The sequence below is a fragment of the Sebastes fasciatus genome, chromosome 5 (genome assembly GCF_043250625.1).
Source record: "Sebastes fasciatus isolate fSebFas1 chromosome 5, fSebFas1.pri, whole genome shotgun sequence".
NCBI classification, from domain to species: domain Eukaryota; kingdom Metazoa; phylum Chordata; class Actinopteri; order Perciformes; family Sebastidae; genus Sebastes; species Sebastes fasciatus.
Genome location: NC_133799.1, coordinates 9959645 through 9981975, shown reverse-complemented (window position 1 = coordinate 9981975; position 22331 = coordinate 9959645). Strand labels below are relative to the sequence as shown.

The following is a 22331-nucleotide window of genomic DNA, read 5'->3' as shown; positions in this document are numbered from 1 at the left end:
CACTAACAAAACAAGAAAGTCCGAAAGATATTTAATTTACTATCATATAAGACGAAGAAAAGCAGCAAATCCTCATACTTGAGAACATGAAACTGTAATAATAATCAAATACATGTGTTTGCCGATCTAAACAATCGTTTCCGCTCTACCAAGCATACAGATGTCAGTTAATATCGATTCTGGAGTTTATAAGATTGATGGAAATTTAAAACTGATAGCCCCGTCTGTCACTCTCCCCAAACCTGGCAGATACACATGAGGCTGCAAATTCCACAAGAAAGATTATTATCATAATTCATATTTCTCGTATTGTTTAAACTATCCTGTGATTCTTTTGGAGGTTTAGTCTTCCAGTTTCTGATTTGTCTATTGAATCATAGAAGGATCAGTATGCAACACAAAACACTAAGTCTAAGGAATGTCTGCTCCCCCCTACAGCAGAACATTGCATCACTAAAAATAAGCAGTTACGTACTAAATACTGGATCTCTGATGAATTAGGCTTTCAATTAGGGCCCGAGCACCGACCGAACAAGACCGAACAATTGTTTTCGTTATCTTTGAAAAATCATCCGATTTGAGGGTTTATTATCTAAAATGTATTCTAATCATTATAAAACCTGCCCAGTTATTTCCTGAAAGACGAGACGTCCCGATGTCCAGACGAGCAGAAGGGTGGTGGGGGGTGGGAGGGGAGGGGAGGCGAGGGTTGGTAGTCTGTATGTTTTTTCGACAGGGCTCAGGCGGAGATGCTTGCTATTCCCTCAAGTGTCTGGAAAGTGTGCCGTTTCCATTACAGTCTGTCTCGTTTCGCAGCAGCAGTGGCGATGTTTTTGCATGGAGGCCGGAGGGTAAGAGGCAAGCACTGTGGCCTTGTGAGTCCAGAGGCCTCAGGAGTGCGATGTAAGTGAGGGAGTGGCTGTGGCCCTCCTAGACACACACATGGGTTACATGTGCAGCTTCAAAGACATAGCTGGACGGGCCTGACTGCGGGCAGCCTGTTATCTCTGACAGGAAAGCAGGAGGAGGCTGCCAGGGACTGGTTTCAGACTAGTTAGCTAGATGATTGGGGGTGACAATTTGAGCAATGATAGGCTTACTGTTTTGCTAGTTTGCAGATTGATTAACATGCTAACAGGCAAAGCTAAACAATGAGCTGAAACTCACTATAAAGCTCCATAAAGCCGAGGGGAGCTTCAGATTTGTGTGATAATTCTCTGTAGGTTCATCACAGCCCCTTTGCCACATTGTTTTCACATTGTCTTTGGATACATTAGCCTACTATAAAAATAGATTTTCGCCAACAATCAGCCATGAAGTCACAGTGTAGTGTGCATAAGATGGGTCTGCATGTGTTATGCTGTGTGAAAAAAAGCCCTCGGCTTTCTAAAAATGTTTACGGTTTGTTCTTTTTAGTTTGAAAGTACACAAAGGCCTCTAAACACAACCAGTAAATCTCCATTTTTATTCAGCATTTGGTCAACTTAGTCATCCTCAAGCAGCTGCATCCTACAATGATGACATCAGTAGTACGTTTTCTTACCCTGGCCCAATGGAGCCTAACATACAGCCTTCCCTTGGATAAAAGTTATTTTAAAAAGGTTGATACAATATTCAGAGAATTTATTTGGAATTAGACTCACAAGTCAGAAATTCAGAACATGTAACATGTAAAGGACGTAGGTTTGTTAGCCGTTCTCGCCTCCGTTCTAGCAACAACTTTTAGAAATCCCCGGAGATTCGGCAGGCAGAGATCTCCGATTGCCTGGTATCGTGAGACTTATTTCAAATAACAAGACACCTCGGGAATGGCAGGCCACTTAGAAATGATTTAGTTACCTACCTTCCCGAGAATCCTGAGGCATACTCCCAGAGCAACATAAACAGTCCATGTTTTCCTTTTTTTATTAGTCTATTGGATAGATGGCTTGAACTATACTTTAGTTTATCCTCTAGACCGTCATCTCACTAAACTACACATAACCCCTCCATTTAAAGTTAATTATTTATTTCTATTTTATTTTATTTTTACTTTTTTATTGTCTTCTCTCACCTCGACTTCTCTCCCTCATCTGTGTATGTATGTAAGTGAAATATACTGTTTCCTTTATCTAGTCAATAAATACATTAAACATGAAGTTAAAAAAGAGGTTATATAATGGGTCCCTCACAGCACTGTTGAGTTGTTGAATTTGGCCCCCAGAAGACAAAGCACTATCTGTGGTGTCGTAGAACCGTCCTCTGGACACCAGAGACAGCTGAAGTTGCTTCCACAACCCCCGGGCCTGCACTTGTGTTGTGCTTAATTGCTGCCAAAGTAACTTGTGAAGGTATTGATTCTGACAAAACCTGACTCAGAAGTTACTCAACAATTAATGATTGCAGGTGAAGTTGATTTTACTTGTGTTAGACAGGCTGCTCTGAAGATCAGAAACCCAACTGTATCAGCAAGCCAACAAAGACCCTGAAGAATAAAGATAGCAGCAATCCTGAGCGACCATGCAGTGTACCAGAATATGTCAGCCAGTGTGCAGCAAAGAACCAAAAGCCAACCCTTCTTAACATTCACAGTAACAGCTACAGTGCAGCCACAGCATTAGACACACATGAGACATTACAGAGGTTTACCTGTGTAAAAAATTTGTTTCAGTCATCTTGGCTTTTCTCATATTCGTGTGCTTCTCTGTGCACGAGGCCTGTTCAATTCTTCTAACACATCATCATGCAAAGTTAGCTCTCTTACTGCTAAATCCCTGCAGTATGGTTTATTCCACATGGTTTTCTTCTATTATACTTTAAAGGCAGATCCCTGGATCCAGCCCTGCTGGTTAACATTAGCACCTGACCTCTTGTTTCAAGCTGAAAGGTGGAAAAAAAATCTTTCTGGGAAAGCCCTTCATTAACATTTATGGGAAACCTTTTGGCCCATCTTGTTCTTTTTCCCTTTCAAGATTAAAACACATAGCCCTTTTCCTGATTTTTCCATACCAGCCCCTCCCATATGTCTAATTTCACATGGCTGTTTTGGGAAATCCCTCATAATGGGCAGTTAGTCTGTACTTTGCCTGGCAAGCTCTCCTTTTTCCCCCTTTGGGAACACGTCCATTGCATTCTTTGGAAATCGTGGGTGTAACCCGTGTGGTATGATGGTGTTTTCTTTCTGCCGAACGCACTGTGTTTCCATGCTGTTTTTAGTATCCTGGACAGAGCGAACAACCGCTGGAACACCTCAACAATGACAAGTATGCAGATATGAAAAGAAATAAACAGATTTTTTTACAATCTAGACAGTATGCGTGGCTTCAAAAGGGGGTCAGATACTTTGGTTATATAAGCTCATAGCCAAATTCGGGTTTTCTTTTTTTCTCAGATATTCAGAATGTCAACAGCTTGAACAAAAACAGTATCAGAGCGCATGGTGGGAGGAATTTTTGAGGGAAGATCCCTTGTCAGTCACACTCTTCATATCCAGTCAAAATCTCCCCTTATCCTCCCTCCTCATTTCTGTGGAGGGTCACACTCCTCATAACAAGTCAACTCCTCATATCCAGTCAAAATCTCCCCTTATCCTCCCTCCTCATTTCTGTGGAGGGTCACACTCCTCATAACAAGTCAACTCCTCATATCCAGTCAAAATCTCCCCTTATCCTCCCTCCTCATTTCTGTGGCTTTCCTGACCTCTTAGTCGGGGGTTTCTCTTTCTCTGAGGAAGCCAGCACTATACACTAAGAGTACTCTCTGCGTGGGAGGAGAGAGAGAGTGGGGGAAGCCTTCAACAAGAACTTCATCTTAACGTGACTCACCCAAACTCTCCGCCCCCTTTCTCGACCCTTCTTGTCGCTCTGTACTCCCTGCTTTGCACAGCACTCATGGCATCAAACACATCTTTTCTCCTCCCCTGGACAAGCCACGGTAGGTCAGGCTCCGGGCCACATAAATCCAGACAAAGCTTTACAGAATGTGTTTGGTTGGACATTCTGTTCTTCGGCACACCTTGGGCCTCAAAAATGTTGAAACAGCTTAAATATGTGGGAGCTCTGGGTATTTTTACTTTGGCTTTCCAGGGGCCTCAACCCGTGGAAGAAAAACAAACACAATGGGGATTCCTACTGGAGTCGCCTCAATTGAATCATCTTTGGTACACGTGACACGCTTGCCAAGTTTTGATTCTGTAAGGGTAATAAGAGTCGGTTAACCGCAGCGCTCGGAAAGCCTGACAGGTTATGGGAAATGACTTCTGGTGACAGTTGTCAGGCATTCCACTTTCCATTCAACTTTTGGTTCCCTTTGTCAATCCTAAACCATATGTACTTCCACAAAACCTCCCTGGCAGACGTCTACTGAAGCATATTACCATCTTACATCAGTTCATCCTGTTTCCGAATGTCATTCAGTACAGTCTGATTTAATTGTTCGACAACAGCTTCTGGAAATTTCAGGCAGCGCACACTTTCTTCTCCGTTCTGTAAAGGGTCATGCTGCTGTATTTGCAAGTTTTAGCTCCATTAACGTGTTGTTTCACCCAAATTGCTGTACACTTTTTCTCACTTTTTCTTGTGGAAGTGTTCCTCATTCGAAAAGGGGAGGATGTCCTTTGTTGTTCAAATTGTATCATTCTAGGAAGCAGTTTTTATTTTTGGATAAGTGGAATTGACTTCGTTCAACACAGGTTTTCTCCGGCTTCCTCCCACAGTCCAAAGACATGCAGGTTAGGTTAATTGTCGCCCGTAGGTGTGAATGTGAGCGTGAATGGTTGTCTGTCTCTATGTGTCAAACCTGTGACTTGATGTTTAGTATGATGGATTACACAACCCAAGTACGTTTCAATCAATTTCCAATAATATATAATCATATTGTTTAGAAATTAATAGAAACCAATAGATGACTTGAAATATTGGAAAAAACATTTAATTTTCAAAGCGTGGTTTGGCATGGCCCGGGTTACAAAGTGCTTAGTTGTGATGTAAAGTGCATGTGATTTGTAGCAAATGTACTAAAACGTATGAAACAACCGGTATTGTCCTTTAAGTACTATGAACACTATGGCCTTCTGCTCACACACAGACTTTATACTTAGTAAATGGAGTGATTGACACACTAAATGTGCTCACCTTGATCTCCCAGCCTTGTCACCCTTTACTAGAGATGTGGGTGGTCCTGTGTCTGTCAGCTCAGGTAGACCAAAGGTGACGGCGAGTAGGGTTTCCCACTCGGGTTTCCCCCGAGCAAAGAAAAAAGAAAGGAAGAAGAAAGGCCATACAGCTTCTCTTCTCTGTATGTTGGTGTCAACATGTCTTGCTATACTGTCGAAATGTGACTTTTCACTGATTTGGCCATTAGTGTTTTATTGCTTTGGATAACATTAGGTAAACAGTTCAAGTGTTAACCTCAGTTTATCAGAGAAGAGTTGAGGAGTTTTATGGCCCTTCTTAAAATGTTGGAGAGTTGAATGACCTTTAGCCATCTAGCACTTACGTTAGGCCTCCAATCTTTGGAATAATTCACTTTTTGTTTCCAATTGATGTCATACAGCACAGGAAATCTTGGTCGTAAAAGCATTTTATTAGCGTTGCTTATTGGTGGTATGAAGCAGAGCGACCTGGGGGGCAATGGAAGCTGTTTGTCTTGACTACAAACAACCATTGCTGACGTCCAACCAGCCTGCATTGTAGCAGTGGAGGTGGCCAAATATTTTTTCCTAGGAAAAAAAAGCCAATTCTTGGTTGTGAATGTAATGTGTAGTAAATCTTCCCTGCTGTGCGTAGCTACATTTTTACAAAGTGTTGTGATAAGATATTATTTTTTATCAGAGCAGTGGAAGCCAGGGAAGGGTGGACTGTAATTCTCCATGAGGTAGGTGAGTTTATTGGCTTTTCCCTCTTGTTTGGGTATAGAAGTCCATTCTGCGGGGGTCAAACCCAATAAACACGGAGGAGTCGGTGCCAAGTGGAGATGTATTTACCGAAGCCCCCTCTGTTTTTCCAAACGGTGGAGGCTCACGTTCATTCGTAACCAACAGCCTCCATCCTTTTGCTTTCCAACAGTTTCTAGCCTGCAGCTCTCCTGTATTTGTGGAGCCGTCACAGTGAGAGGTATAGGCAGCAGACACATTCTTTACAGCCCTGCTGATTGGAGCTAGCACTTTATTTGCTCTGGGACGGACTCATATTTCTGTTTATTTTTGCAGTACTCTGCACTGCTTTGGTGGTGTCTCTCTATCAGCAAGGTGTTACAGTACAAGATGTTACTGAAGTCGCTCCTTTAATGATTAAGTTTCTCAATATTTCCTCTTTGCATTTTCCTTCTCTTTATCTACATTGTAATGCATATTTGACAGTTACTTCTAATTCCTGATGTATTTACTGTCCTGCTTAGAAATGTGAAAGGTCCTCTTTCCTGATAACAGATGATCTCAGAGGTTAAGAGTGTTATCTAAGAGTCATTCTCTGTTATTCAACAGAGGTGCTCCTTAATCTGTAATCATTTCTAAGAACATCTGTAGTTACAAGGCTTATCAGTCACACACAAGGTTTTATGATCGTCTCAGCTTTAAAATTAATTTAGAAAATGAGAGCGAGATCCTTTGAGCTTCGGTCTCGTGGAGGTAGATAGTGTTATATAACAACCTTGGTTTAACCTTTCCTGAAAAATGAGAATAACCTACTTCTGTGTCTTGGTAGAGAGTATTTTGTATCATCACCCCAGAATCCAAATTTAGGCCCAATGAAAGATTCATGATGAGATGTAATTTTGGTATTCTCTTTCAATTTCAGCTTCCATAAAAAGAGTAGGCACAGCCACTAGAGCATTAATAGAAAACTAATTACGGAGAAGTCTTTATTTCTGTTTAATGAGTCTCTACACAACCAGTCATCCACACTTTTATGTGTAATTACATGAAGGGTACATCAGCCTTTCTCAGCTCTCTGAAATGCAATTACCTCTCTCTCTCACACACACACACACCATATGCTTTTACAAAGCTGACGGCATCCCATTTAACAATCATAGGCACAATGCCCTGCACTTTTACTTTGTTGCTCACTCTCTTTTCAAATGATTTGTGGAACGCTGGCCCTGCTGCTATCTCTCGCCATTCAGAAGGCTGTTAATGTGTCCAAGCAGGACTGTAGTGTGGCATTTTTCCTCCTCGGAGCCCTGATATCCTGGGAGCCCCAAGTGAAAGCAGTCTGACAGTGCAGTCGTTTTGGCTGAAACAGCTTTTGCGGAGGCAGCCTGCCAGATCCTTGTGGTCGATGTGGTGCGAGGGTCTCCAGATCTGCTACTGTTAACTGTGCACGCCCTTCACATTGACCTACTTCTCAACATTTATGTAATCGTAAAGCAGATTGGGGGGTGTGTGTGGGGTGGGGGGGATGTCATGGCTTGGTTAACCACAGGTATGTTCCAACATACACCAAGGATTTGTTTGGATAACACAAGGACATGCCATGGAGGGTTTGTTTTCTCTTGGCTGCCACTAAATGAGTTGTTGTCATCTCATACTTTCGTAACAGGCTGTGACAGAGCGAACTTTTGCAGTTAGTTCCCTTTAGGAATGTAACATTTGACCACCATGACAGCATCAGACTGGGCTCTTTATTCCATGTCTGCACCCACCTGTGTGACTCATGTATGAGTGCTTTGTGTGTCCTTTGTGATTACTGTTCCTGCGAGAGTGACTGGAAAAAAAATCATTAAGTACTGATTTCCGATAAGAGAACTTCCCACTTTCAGATTTTTTTCTCTGTGCATCCTCTATGTGTTTATTGTGTGCCTATATGTGTGCATGTGTATGAGAGGTGTATGAATGCAACAATAGCCCTGTCAGAACCCCATTACAGCCTCTGTAGATTTTCTCCCTCATAGCTGCCATTTATTCAAGCCTTCAGGCGCTCTTTCTAAAGAAGCTCTCAGTGAAACCGCTGCCCCTGGCAAACTTTTGACAAATCTATAATTGAGCCATTTAATCGCAATTACTCCTTTCAGCAAACAAAGGGAATCATCTCTCTGCTCCCTCCATGACGTCCGAGACTTAATACCTGAAAGCTTCAGATAGCCTTATCCACCTCGTTGCTCCATAGCTAATGAGGTTTGTGCATTTATGTCAAATTCCACTTGGTCGATTGGCCTGAAATGCCGCCATTATTGCCGTTCTGTATTCCACTAGTCTTTGAACTTTCCTATGCATTAGGCCTCTGCTATCTGTTCCGATCATCATCTGTGTCCTGGGTGTCTGAGCCAAACCCTCAGCTATGACGCACAAGACTCACTGTTCAGACTTATGCCCATTTGTCAATACAAGCAAGTCACTTTTTGTCTTTGTTTATACGCAAAGCTCTTTGAAACAATAGACTGCAACTTTTGACTGATTGTTTATGTTTTCTAGTCCTTTCAGATTTTGAAAGGACTCCCGAAGCTCCAGTCATTTTTATGCCTCTGCGTCGGCTACAGCCGTGGCCAGAGGTATCATGTTTTTGGGACGTTTGTCTGTCCGTCCCATTCTCGTGAACGTGATATCTCAGGAACGGCTGGAGGGAATTTTTTCAAATTTGACACAAATGTCCACTTGGACTCAAGGATGAACTGATTAAATTTTGGTGGTCAATTGTCAAGGTCATTGTGACCTAACGTCCATCCCATTCTTGTGAAAGCGATATCTCAGGAACTTCTTGAGTGAATGACTTCAAATTTGGCACAAACATCCATTTGGACTCAAGGATGAACTGATTACATTTTGATGACCAAAGGTCAAGGTCACTGTGACCTCATAAAACACATTTTTGGCCATAGCTCAATAATTAATTTGCTAATTATGACAATTTCACACAGATGTCAAACTGGATGAAATGATGACATTTTGCACAGACTTGGATGTAAATTGCAACTTGACTGATTGGCGGAGGCATACAACCGCAAGACGATGACAAGAAATATCACTTGACTCTGCAGTTCATCTCAGCTCTATGGATGTTTGTATTGTCCTTCAGCTCTTGGTTTTGGTTTCGCTCTCATAAACCCTGTTTCCTGCCACAGCAGGCTGCTGTTTTAAACAAAAAAGCTCTCATTAACACTACCTGCTTAACACCAAACAGCAGACAAAGTTAGCAACTGGCTGGGGAACACAGGAGATGGTGGAGACCAAAACAGAGCTAAAAGGAGAGTGAATAATAAGGTGGCCAGAAACACAACTCCAGATGAATTTTAATGTTGTTCCGTGTCTGCTGGATATGTAAATAGGCTAGTGGTTCTCAAACTTTTGTCGGCCATGGCGCCCCTTCAGAGGTCATTTTTTGTTGTGCCACCCAACCCCTAATGTAACATGCATTATGTACACAGATACTTATCAGTTTTAACAATTATGAAAAAAACATTGCTTAACGCCCTCTTTGTTTTCTTAAGCAACCGAACTGTCTGGCATTATATGCCATTGATTTTATGTACTTTATAAATTCACAAACTCCAGCTGATGAGGTTGACCCCATTGCGTGTGAGGCTCAGAGGAATGCTGTGTCCCCATTATGTCGGAGCGTGGGACTCTGTTGCCTGGTGTAGGGAGGCTAGGATGACCTTCAGGAATGCTATTGTTGTGTACTCTATTCCCTTTCCAAATGCACCGGGCTCTATCAGACTGATGGTCCTTTTTAGCAGAATGCGATATCAACGGGTACCAGGGGCGAGAGAATGGAGACGGGGTCCATAAAAAGGCCCTGAATAAAAGGCTGTTCTCTCTGCTCCGTCTCCCCTGTCCTGTGCTGGAACGGCAGGAATGTGTCAGGCAGACCGACTGGATCTCAGAGCCTTCAGCCCCTAATGAATTTTAAAAGGTCTTTTTCATTCAAAGCAGGGTGCTGGCTAACAGCATGTCGCCTGGCCAGGCACTCAGGGGGAAAGGAGGGGAGAGGAGAGAAGAAGAGAGGAGCATAGAGGGTTGGAGGCAGAGGAGAAGGAGGTGCTGGCAAAGTGAGTTGGCACCTAGACCGGGTGGGGTATTGGATGTCCCTCACAGTGAGAGATAATAGGCCACTCTGCATGAGAAGCCACTGTAGGAGCATTCTTGACCCTGCCACGAGGGTCTGAAGAGAATAGAGGGTATGTGAGAGACAAAGACAGAACGAGAGACAGTAAAGGAGTAGAGGAAGAGAAGAAGGGAGAGAAGAGAGACAGAGCTGCTAAAGACGGTGTAATCTGACAAAAAAGAAACTTGAAGTGTCTGCACCTGTTGAAGGAATTGTTTGTCACTTTGGGAAATATGCTTATTTGCTTTCTTGCCTGGAGTTAGATGAGAATATCGATGCCACTCTCATGTTTGAATGGTAAACATGAATCTCCAGTCAGCAGTGGTTAGCTTAGCTTCGTGCAAAGACTGGAAAAGGGGAAACCACTGACCTTGCTTAGCGTCCAGACAGGAAATTGGTATCAATCAGCTTGACAGTGTATTGACCTCTACTGTATGCCACCTTTTGTCACAAATTTTAACTTCCACAAACCATAATTGTGAGAAAGTATTGACAAAGACATACCTGACTTAAGAATTGATGGACCTGAAATTGGTAACTGTACCCAGCGGAGAGATTTACACTTTTGTAAATGCAATATGAATCATATGAGGAAACATTAACTTCAGGCTTAATCGGCTGTAATTAGCTGCGTGTCAATGGGGAGCTGTTTAGGACTTGCAGTGGGCATGCTAATTGTTTTGTCAATTGTGATTACAGCACTTAATGCTCTACCACAACCTATAACAAAACTCATAAACCAGCGTTAATTTTATTGGATTGATGCAGGTGAAAATGGCTAAAGAAGAAGAAAGGACAGTTAAATGTCAGTTACATTGGCTGCTTTATTGTAGAACGTTTTTGAGAATGATGTGATCCATCCATTCAGCTGTTTTCTAGTAGAGAAACGTTAGTTGATGACTTGGGCTCAAAGAAAACAGGAAAACCGATTAAAACAATTTTTCCCATAACTTTAAAAATCACATCTTGCGGTATCAATGATTGCAGGGGATAATGTCAGAACAAAAACCTCATTGAACCTTGAAGTGGGTGTGTGACAGCACGAAAAATGTGCACTCCTGCCAACTATGCACAAATATATAGGTTATATGCTTCAATGATTCTGTTTCTGCTGCAACATGCTGGTGGCAGCATCAAAATGAGCCATAAACTACATAAAGAATGCAGGTTAGGAGTGTGATAGTGTAAGGATGGTTTTCTTGGCTTACTGCAGGCCTGTTGATGCCAGCTAAGATTTGGGAACCAATGGGAACCTTGTTGCTGAGCAGGTGCATCCCTTTATGGCCACACTAGTCTTTGAATACATCCAGCACAAACAAGATTTGCTCCAATAAGCCCTCCTGCACGGTCCCTGGATTTCAATCATTTGGGATGAGATGCAGCGACATGTAGTGTTTCTGTTAAACCTGTGAAAGACCTGAGTGATGCAGCCTGAATCACACACTGGATTGTTTGGGACTTTGAATGCATGCTTTGAAAGGCAAAATGGACCAATTCACTTTAGATAAAATATATTTTCGGATTTTTCTTGGTGCTACTACCAAGGAAATAACATTATATGTCCCAAAAGTGCTTTCCCGCAGGCCGTCGCTTTGATAAACCAACTCGTTATCACCTCAAAGCGTGTAATAGACCCACCTTTCCACCATTGGATAGTGTGTCAGTGTCAATATTACCGCATGTATGAAGGTGCAGTACCAGCAGGGGGCAACAAAAACATCATGGTTGACCTTAAAATAAGTATGTAAACTAAGTACAATACGTACGGAAACAACGGAACATAAGTACGGAAAACACATCACAAACGAAAAGTCCTGTGTTTGTCCCCTCCCGCCCGCCATAAACAGTTTTTGTCACTTTTTATTCTACGTTACTACCTCTGAGTGTAGCATATTTACACGGATGCATTGACTTTGCAGTCAGTACAGACTGTACATGACACGCCAAAAGCAAGAACGGCGTTCTTCTTGCACGCTTTTGCCTTGCGCATTATTGTGTCATTCATACACCTTTTCATGTGACCAGGCTGGATGAACAGTTGAATCAGTCATATACTGTTCACTATCATCCAGTCCATGTATATCCATTTAGTATTTATTTCTTTGGACTATTTGTATTGTTTACAACTTATAGAACACTTGACTTGTATATAGATAGTATATATATATGTATTCAATATTTATATATACACCTATTTTTTACTTAACAGTCCTGTCTATTTTGTACCTTTATTTGTCCAGCTTCGTTGTCCTTGTCCCTAGCTGTTATTTCTGTGTAAGTACATTGAGAGAGATGTAAAAAAAAAAACTGTCAAATTCCATACTTGGCTATTAAAGGTGATTCTGATTTTTCTGATTAAATCCAGCAGAGCCCATGCTAACCTGTTCAACTTTTGAGAGGCCCAAAGCTAGCTAACCGGGGGTGTTGCTAAGTGGAGCAGATTCTCAGCAACTGCTCCAAGACTACACCCACAAAACTCTTGGAAGGCACAGTATATGGGTCAGAGCCGGCTCACACTTGGTGCTGATGTAAAATGCAAGTTTAAGTCATTGGAAACTGATGTTTGAATAGACTGGATGATATGGTCACTTGGCTCTAAAGCCACAGATTGATATTACACAAGGTCTGCTTTGTGAACATTTTCTTTGGGTGATTTGTTCTAAAACAAGTGATAAATTACAGTATATCTGTAATTTATATTTGTGTAGGCCTGAGCACTCACAAACTGTATACACAAGACCATTACATCACTACACTTAATCTTCTCCTCAGGAACCCCACTAAAATGTGGTGACACGGTACTAATTCATGATACTTTTTCAAGTGTAGTTAGTTATTTTTCAACCCAAGTATTTGTGCTTTCCTACATCTCATTTTCTGTGTGTACTAAATCTCTCAAGCTGCATTTCTTTGGGGTCTTTGTGGAAAGACAGCCTAATTGATGTTCTCTAACACACACACAGTAGACACAGCAGATATCACACTGTTGTCTATGTATAGGGGCCATTACGTTCACATGGTGAGGAGGGGGCCTAAACACCCTTTGGGTCACATCACCTCCAGTGATGTCAGAGGAAATGCCAGAGAGCTGAGGTAAAGAGCTGCTTCATGCAGATTCCTGGGCAGACGACGACTGTGATAGTGGAGGCTCCAGTGTGCTACAGACAGGAGAAGAAAGGAAAAAGCATTAGCTGATAATGATGGGGAAAAGACACAGCACAGTGTGTATAATGTGTGTAGCCTTGTCGGGAAAGGTGTTTCTCCTAACTGTATTTTTTAATTATATACTCAATTTGATGATATGATATTAGGTCCCTGCTCTCCAGCTTTGTTGTGCAAATCTGGCCTCGCTGATAGGCACAGACATGGTCATTGTTTAGACATTAAATGTTTGCTATGGGTCACAAAGACAACATAACACATGACGAACAAACATCGAAATAACAAGTTCCCTCTCAATCATCTGGATTGTTTACTTCCTCAGAATCTGACTCAAACTTGTATTTGCCACTCAACACACCTATAAACCTGACTAAATGAAAGGCAGAGAGTTCCTTGGTGGTGCCTTGGCTTGTCTTTGCTTTGCACAAAGAAAAACCATGGGGAATTAACTGTTACCTGTACTTAATATGCTGCTGATGCTGCTGTCAAAACTTTTAAGAAACAGCTTATGAATTTGTGAACCCAGTTACTTGGAAGGACGCTGTGTTCTTCTTCCTGGTTAACTTTAGAAAGATTAGCAGAATTCCTGCAGTGAAGATCAAACATGGAGGAGGAAAGTTTGATTATCCTGTGGGAACTCACAGTCCGGCTTCTGGATAGTGAATAGTCATTGTGGTTGTGGTTGTGAGCCATTAAGTCAAAAGACCTTTTAAAGGGGACATAGCATGCTCTTTTTCGCGATCATACTTGTATTTTGGGTTTCTACTAGAACATGTTTACATGCTTTAATGTTCAAAAAACACATTATTTTTCCTCATACTGTTTGTTGGAATATACCTGTATTCACCCTCTGTCTGAAACGCTCCATCTTAGCACCTGTCTCTTTAAGCCCCCCTCCTGAAAAAGCCCAGTCTGCTCTGATTGACTTGCGAGAAAAATATGGTGCACCTTTGCAAAGGTAGTTCTCAAGCTGTGAGTTTAAAAATTCTAATGAGCCTGCATGTGACATAGGAAGGGGAGCCAAATATGAATGGCTTGTTGAATCACATGTTTTCTGATCTAGGCAGCCCACAAAAAACTGACTGGGTTGTCTTATTTCACAGTTTGTGGGTTGGTAGACACTCAAGATACCAACATGTATGAGCACAAGCACTGAAAAAGTGTGTTTTTCATATCCCCTTTAAAGAATCAGTCATGCAAACAGACCGCTGTAAAACTAATAAATGTCGTTATTGAATATTCACTCAGTTGCTAGTTCATTAGGTAGCTACAACTAATTCAGTCTAATACAACAGTCCTGCAATAAATCATGAAGGTTATGATGTTCAGTTTTACTGTTTTAGAGAGGTATTGATTCGACTTTAAGATCATTTTGGAAGATGCAGTCTGTGGTGCTGTTGAACTGTATCACATAATACAGAAAGGTGTTTCTGTTATTTAGCCTACTAAATAATAGTAGAAACACCTGTCAGTATAACGCCACACAATTCAACAACACCACTAACTGCAACCTCCAAAATGACCATACAGATGAAGGTAGGATTTATTGCTGGACTGTTGTATTAGACTGCACTAGTTTTAGATATGTGTACCTAATAAACTGGCAACTGAGTGTATAATACCACCATTGTGTATGTATTTGTGCACAAGGAAAGGAGAATTGTGTATTCATGTGTTCACATGCAGGCCTTTATTGCGTTATCTGGGAAGTGCATGGCAGTCTACCTGCATGACCTCATGGTTCGGCCCTCCACAAATGAGGAGAAGCAGAACCATTGTGTTCGCCAAAAAGCACAGCGAGCAGGCTGAGGTCATAGTGAGATAGGGCTCGTGGAAACACTGATGCTCTCGCTAACATGACTGGCTGCGGAAACTACACCCGCAGGAACCCCAAAAACAGGACAGTAAAATCACACTGGGCGGTCAGACAGGAGAGCAGACTAGCTGAAGTTCAGCCAAAAAAAGACCTGCTCTTTCCTCAGGTTTCAAGTTCAGCGGAGAGGACATGAAGGTGAAATGTGGTTCGCCCGTCATTTTCCATCCAGGGAATGAATTTCATAATATATGTTAACGTTATCCGGGTGGCAGCCATCCTTTTTCTTCCTTCCCATAAATGTATGAAAGACAGATGACCCCAAACATGAGGACAGGAAGAGGCTTTTTCAGAGTTTGTGCTGGTCCTTCAGCGTACCTATTTTCCACAGCCTCTGCCTTGTAAACGTTTTAACGTCCTTCCTCCAAAATGACATCATTTCATGGCTCATTAAAATGATGTCATCGCAACCTGTTGAAGAGAAAAGGTTTTGTTTCATTGCTGCAGTACTGCTAAACACGGTGCCTTAAAGAAATCCAGTGAAAATCCTCAAACTGATTTCCATCATCCTGTTTACAGATGTCTGATTAGAACTGGACCGTATCATAATATTCCTGAAGATAGGAAATGCTGATGGTTTGGGCCATTGGGTGGTGTAGCTTACTGTACGTCATCACAGTTCTGTCTTTTGTTTAATATCAGCAGATGTTTTAAGTGTATTTTCTTGTTTGTGTCCTTGTGGTCGTTCCAGACGGAGGCAATGAGCAAAGCTCTGAAGAAATTGAATGTGAACATCATGGAAATGACCGACGAGAACGCCACACTGGATGGAGGAGACGTGCTTTTTACAGGTAAACTATGTCTCCTCAATCACTGTTGAACACCTAAAACTTCTGCACCATCGACCAACAGCCTGAGTCCATCCACATATGGAAGATTTTACAAAAAAAACGTAACTCTCACTCTCCCTAAAGGGGAACCACTGTTACTCTTAGGTTATATTCATGCAAGGTATATCACATAGTTCCATAAAGCACTCTGTAAGCTCTAAAAGCCATCTAATAATAATAATATAATCCAATCCAAGATTCTAATATATATAGTAACATCGAAGCGTACTTTCTTTTAGCATTGTTTTGCCAGTTGTTAGTCCATACAGGAACTGAAATGAAATATATAGATGAAGCTATGAAGGTGAGACAGGGTAATGTTGACTTTTACATCTAGCTTGAGAGATGGCACCATGTCCTCTTTGTCAGTTTGTTCTGGGTGCAAATGTGGATACATGCGAGCCTGAAATTTAGTACTGTGGGGTTGCTATGATGTTGTTATGAAATGCATCCTCAGGTTGTATCTCCTGCACTGAATTAGTAACCACAAATAATCCTAAAAAATGATTTGATTTAAAAAATGTGGGTGTTGTAAGCTCCTACAGATGTTATTAAAGGTTACTTTAATAGACACTTTATTTTACTTCTTGAACCATTACTTTGTAAAGCACTTTGAAAATGATTTAGCATAGACCCAAGTGTTGCACAACATCGTTTTGACAGTAAAAAGTACCGTCCAACACACGAATCAACACACGAAAACAAAGCTTTATAGCTCATATAGCTCATCATAATCAGAATCTACAGCAACAGAGAAAAGATCATTTAGTGTTTAACACAACACCCAAACTTGTTGGATGGATCAAACATCATACTGGTGATTTTGCTATTTTTAGATCTTGTACACTGTTAAACTGTAAATTGTAGTCCTTTGAGTGGAACTATGGAAAGGCCACAGGTTTATTAAGGGCTTTTCTCCATGTTTTCTCAAACAGCAGTTCACATTATGAAGGCAAATAAACTTTGCTTCCCACACAGTAAACAGAAATTACATATTTCCTTTTCAAGCTTGGACGCTTTTAGTTTGATTTCCTACATGACGTGATTTTAAGTTAATCAGCGCACAAATAAGTAAGATTTTTGGCATAAACCTGCACAATAAGTTTCTGGTTCTCGAGAGCAGCTTAACAAAAACTTGTTTTTCCACCTTGCTTCAATGATTGAGGTCAGTAATGACGTGGGTTGTACTTTAGATATTTCCCCGTACAGCTATTAACAAATGCAGAAATTCTCCGACCATTTCAGAAAATATTCCAAAGCAGCAACTTAATGTACATATTTCTGATGGGCTTGCAGCAATATGTTAAAATCATATAACAGGATGCTTTGTGTTGTTTGTCTCTGTCTCATCTGTTATTTTTGCTTCTCAAGAAACGCAATGTGTTATTTCTAACATGATACACTTTACAAATGTCAAAAGATGGTAACGGGTCACTGAGAAGTCTTGGGTTTTACTGTAGTCCTTTACCTTCATGTAAGAACTATGCGTGTACTTGTTGCATTACAGTACAAATAAGAGGATGTAATTGTAAACAGAAAATATGAGAGCAGTGAGAGTATGAGCATCTGCACTCTCATCTCACAGACAGTTGACTAAGTGTGCAGACTGTTGTGTGTCTGTAAATTTGTGTCTGTGTTTTCGGGATCCTCCACACAAACATTCCTCTGTGCGACCTCGATGACCCGGTTTCTCAGTGCGCTAAGCACAATTTCCCATGAAACATATTCTGTAGCAAAAACGTTGTGTACCATACTGCACTGTCAAATCAAATCAACAGGACTCCAGGCTCTCACCACGGGCCTCTTGTGCCTCTGGCATCAGATAATAACATTTGGTGAGGGCAGAGAATCGTTGGCACGGTCCACAGTGTGGTGAGTTAAAATGTGGGTCAGTGTCTTCTACACTCTGCAGGCCACAAGGAAAAAGCCTAGTACACCTAATTGGGTTTCTAGACACTGGCTCTGTGCGCTCGTTCCTTCCAGCTGAAATCGGTTTCACATGGCAGGGCTAGAAACATTTCCTGTTGGCAGGGCCCCGGCTAACAGCTCATTTTGTAAAGTCTCAGCAGCTACGTTAGGAGCCCATCCCTGAGAGCTCAGTGTGCTGCTGCAGCCTTCGCCAGGCATTCAGGGCTCTGTCTGCTTGTGCCCCACCATACTGACCACAGTTGGCCTTTCTCACAGGCATGCATAAAGTCACAGCGGTGACTGCAGTGTTCACCTACTGTAGCTCCACAGGCTCGCTGTATTGCTGGTATTCAAGACTTTTAGACTGTATCACTCTAGACTTTACAGATTTGGGAACTTTTTAGATGTTGTATGTTAATATTCCAGATATTATACTAATCATTGCTCAAAGTCCTATATCCCCTCTGCTTTCCACCTTCTCAGTTCCTCACAGTGGGCTACCTCCGGGTCTGAAAAGTTAAGCCAATGTGGAAGTGCCTTAAACTTGCATTCTTTCTAATAGCCAGCAGGGGGCGACTCCTCTGGTTGCAAAAATATGTCTGATTGTGTAAAAATCTATGAGAAAATGACCCTACTTCTCACTTGATTTATTACCTCATTAAACATTGTAAACATGAGTTTATGGTCTCAATCGCTAGTTTCAAGTCTTCTTCAATACAGCATGATAAATGATAAACGATGGTCCCATTTAGAGTTAAATAGACCATAAAGCAGGGTATGATTTAGGGCGTGGCTACCCTGTGATTGAAAGGTCGCTACCACGGCGTTCACCGGTCTGGGTGTTTTTCTGTTTTCGTCTTAGAACTTTAACCCTTTCACAGTGTGTTTTCAGTTCATGAAAGTTAATTGTAACATTTTGGTCGCCTAACAATATCTTGTTCAGAGTTCGGTTGTACTTAGCTCCACCCTCTCATTTCAATTGCGGTTGCAAAAAAACAAGATGGCAATGGCCAAAATGCCGAACTCAATGCTTCAAAACGGTAGTCCACAAACCCATGGGTGACGTCACGGTTACTATGTCCACATACAGTCTATGGTTCTTCATTGGGTTTTTTTAAATGCTCTTTTTACAGCCTCATTAACTTGTATATCTTTGAAGATGGAGTTTTTAGATATGTATACTTATTTCTTAGTGTATATATTTATTAACTATTCCACATATCGTTTTTTAAGCTTATAGCCTTTGATTGTTTTTAGTTTTGTGATTCCCAATGTTTTTCCGTCTTATCCTATATATTGTGTATGTATTTGTTGATCTGTTTGGCGAGCTGCTGCATACAGTTGACCCTACAGGCATTGATAAAGTTAAATTTTATTGAATATCTAAATGAATTCAACTGAAGTAAGTTGCATTGAATTTATATTTGCTTGCACAGCTTCAGTGGCGTCTGATTCTTTCTTCAGGTCGAGAGTTCTTTGTTGGCCTTTCCAAACGGACCAATCAGAGAGGAGCAGAGATCCTAGCAGATGCCTTTAAGGTGAGTTTGATAGCTTGCTCGAAATTGACTGAAATTAAAGTGTTACATAACACATACATGCACAAATATGTACATGCCTAAAATTAAATATGTGAATTTCAATATACTTAAACCTCCATTAATTGATATTTATAGCCACTTTGGGGCAGCGCAACAAACCATAAACATAACACTGACATATTATCACCTTATAAAGTCGACATGGCAAACATGCTAGCCAACAGTTGCCTATTTACACATCCAGCAGAAACAAACAATAGTATCATTAGCATTTATTTGGAGTCTTGTTTCTGGCCAAATGTACAGTAAGTCCAATATTCACACTTCTCCTAGCTCTAGTTTGGGTTCCACCCAACTCCTGAGAGAAATATCTGACTCTTTAGCTGCTAAGTACTCCACTGTGTTCACCAGCTAGTCGCTAACTTTGTCTGACTGCGGTTTGTTGCTAGAGAGGCGGCGTTTAGTGTGTTTTTAGAGCTTTTTTGCACAAAACATCTGCCTGCTGCAGCTGAAAGCGACACTAATATGACCTGCGAGAGTGAACCAAAACAGTGAAGACTCTTATACCAAAACAATGAGCTGAAAAACACTATAAATCTCCGTAGAGCTGAGGGGAAATACAAAGTGGGACTATAATCCACTGTGGGTTTGTCACGATAAGCAAATTTTGAAACATTTGACCCATTGTTTACATAAAAGTATTGATTAGAGCAGCTTCAAGTATCAAAAAATAAAAGTAAGTTGTGTTTTTTGTGTCTTTAAATATCCTTAAGCCAGTTTCAAGACAAATGTGAGATCAGCCAGTCAGACAGAAATATATTTAAATTTGTTTAAATATACAACCACCACTCTGCCTTCTTAAGTCTTTGAGATGCACAAGTCTGCTGTGAGCCATCAGACATCACAAACAAGAAATAATATGTTATTAATCATAAAAGCTTTAGGCCAGGAAGATAACAGCATCATCACTCCATTCATCTGGCTTTTGTTCATCCTGTTCTACCTCCTGTTCTCTCTAATTCCATTTCTCTCCCCATCCATCTCTGCTTCCTTCCACCCACTCCTTTCTGTCCATTACATCTGTCCCCCATCCATCCACCTCTGCCTCCATTATGTTCCTACTTCCAGTCTGTGTCTAGGTGGACTATATGCTGTACAGTTCATTTAAACATTAACTGTTTCTAGGAAATATAGAAACCCTTCAACACATCGTATCAGCTGCATGATTGATGACAATAAAATGAAAAGTACTGTGACATTTTTCTAAGCTAGTTAGCGTAAAGCAGTTTCTCTGATGATTGCAAAGGTCTCAAACTGACCAACTAGACTTCAGCTAGAACATTTAAAACATGATATATATTATACAGTAACGTTGTGCATATTTTTGTAGGGAACAACAATCTGGGAAGTTTAAGTATCAATTGTGGACCTAATGGCATAAAAGGTAGTAGTAACCAAAAGGATAAATACTAGATAAATACTTGTGCAGGATACAATTGAATAAGGTATTTCTACTTTGTTATTTAACACCACTGAAGTTGAGTGCTCTGAGATTATTGATGGATGCAGCTGTAAAGAGTCTTAATGGCAGTTAGTCATTAGTGCCTGTCCGGGTCCAGGCCTCAGCTGGCTTTGAGGCATTTGTAATCAGCTGTTGATGCTAAACTGTGCCACCTCTGACCACAGTGGTGAAGGGGAGGGGAAACACCTGCCTCAGTAATTATTTTATTCATCATCATCGATCAATACCGGCATTCAAAGAGAGTATTTAGTTGCAAGGTAAAGCATAACTTGCAACTAAATACTATCTTCATTTGAATGAATTAACTGTTTTCTCCTTCGTTGTCAATTTAATAATTGGAGGTTAAGAAATTCAAGTATTTTTAAAATATAATTTACAACTTTAGTCTTTAGTCTCCCTTTGACAAATTTAATATTATCACTAATTTACTCGTCTTAAATTAGCTGTCAGATAAACTCATATCAGGGAAAAGCACCGTTAAAAGGATAAGTCAGGTGATGTTCTATATTTTTCTTATTGTCATCAAATCCCATGAAAGGAGCAAAGAAACAATAAATTGATCCTCCTAACTATTTAAGTATTGTCTGTGTAGATAAAGGTTATTACTCTGTGTTAAAGACTTCCATTGCTGTTCGAAAACTATTAAAGACACATCAGTGACCCACAGTGTTGCACTGAGTTCCTACTGTCCTAATAGCATAAACACTCTCCAGCATACCTAATTGGCTACTACATAACCCTGTTTGAGTAGCATTTGCTAAAAACTACAGTAGCCAGCTTTTTTTTAGGAAACTATTTACCCTTTTTTAAAAATAGAATATATTTGTGACCCATTTCAAGAGGAGTAGGAAATGAAAAATAAGCTTGGGGCTGAGTGCCAGACAGATAGGAAGGTCAGGGAAGTCAGGAAGTATTAAGAGACGCCTTGTTGGTTTTGGTCGTCTCATGGGATTCGTTGACAGTAAGCAAAATATTGATCGCCACCCCCAGCTTTATCCTTTAAGTAAAAGGCAACCAAGTCCGGTCTGTCTCTTTTCAACCCTTGTTGACGTCAGTGATTTTGTATTTCACCATATTTTCCGACCAGTATCCGTGCGCTGTGGCCTGACCTTTATTGCCACAACTGAGCTCAACAATCACCACTCGCACATGACACACATCCAAAGGAAATATTCTACGAAATATCCCAAACATCACTGAAACAACAGATTCAGGCAAACAAGGATTTAGGCATGCAGCCTACAAATATGGTCACGGTGTGGGTCACAAACACAGACTGATTTATCTTGTTTACTGTTATTGTAATGTGAAGACGTTTAGTACTGCAGACTTTATGCGTATCGCTCTTGGATTTGCTCTGAGAGGCCGCAACAAAAGAGGAAAGCTGGCTGACTCACAAGTTCAGAGGTGGGTCATGGCGTGAATAGTTCAGCACATTACGGTAACCTGAATGGCTTTAATGCTGTGCTCCCGTCTTCC

At 41.0% G+C, this 22331-nt stretch overlaps 1 protein-coding gene across 1 annotated transcript in view; it reads left to right on the top strand.

Moving 5' to 3' along the window:
* The window catches only part of ddah1 (dimethylarginine dimethylaminohydrolase 1), an 86277-nt gene that overhangs the window by 45342 nt on the left and 18604 nt on the right, over positions 1-22331 (top strand). The window contains exons 3-4 of the mRNA XM_074634989.1: positions 15746-15845; positions 19257-19330. Of these exons, the coding sequence (XP_074491090.1) occupies positions 15746-15845; positions 19257-19330 (174 nt within the window). The remainder of the gene's footprint in view (positions 1-15745; positions 15846-19256; positions 19331-22331) is intronic.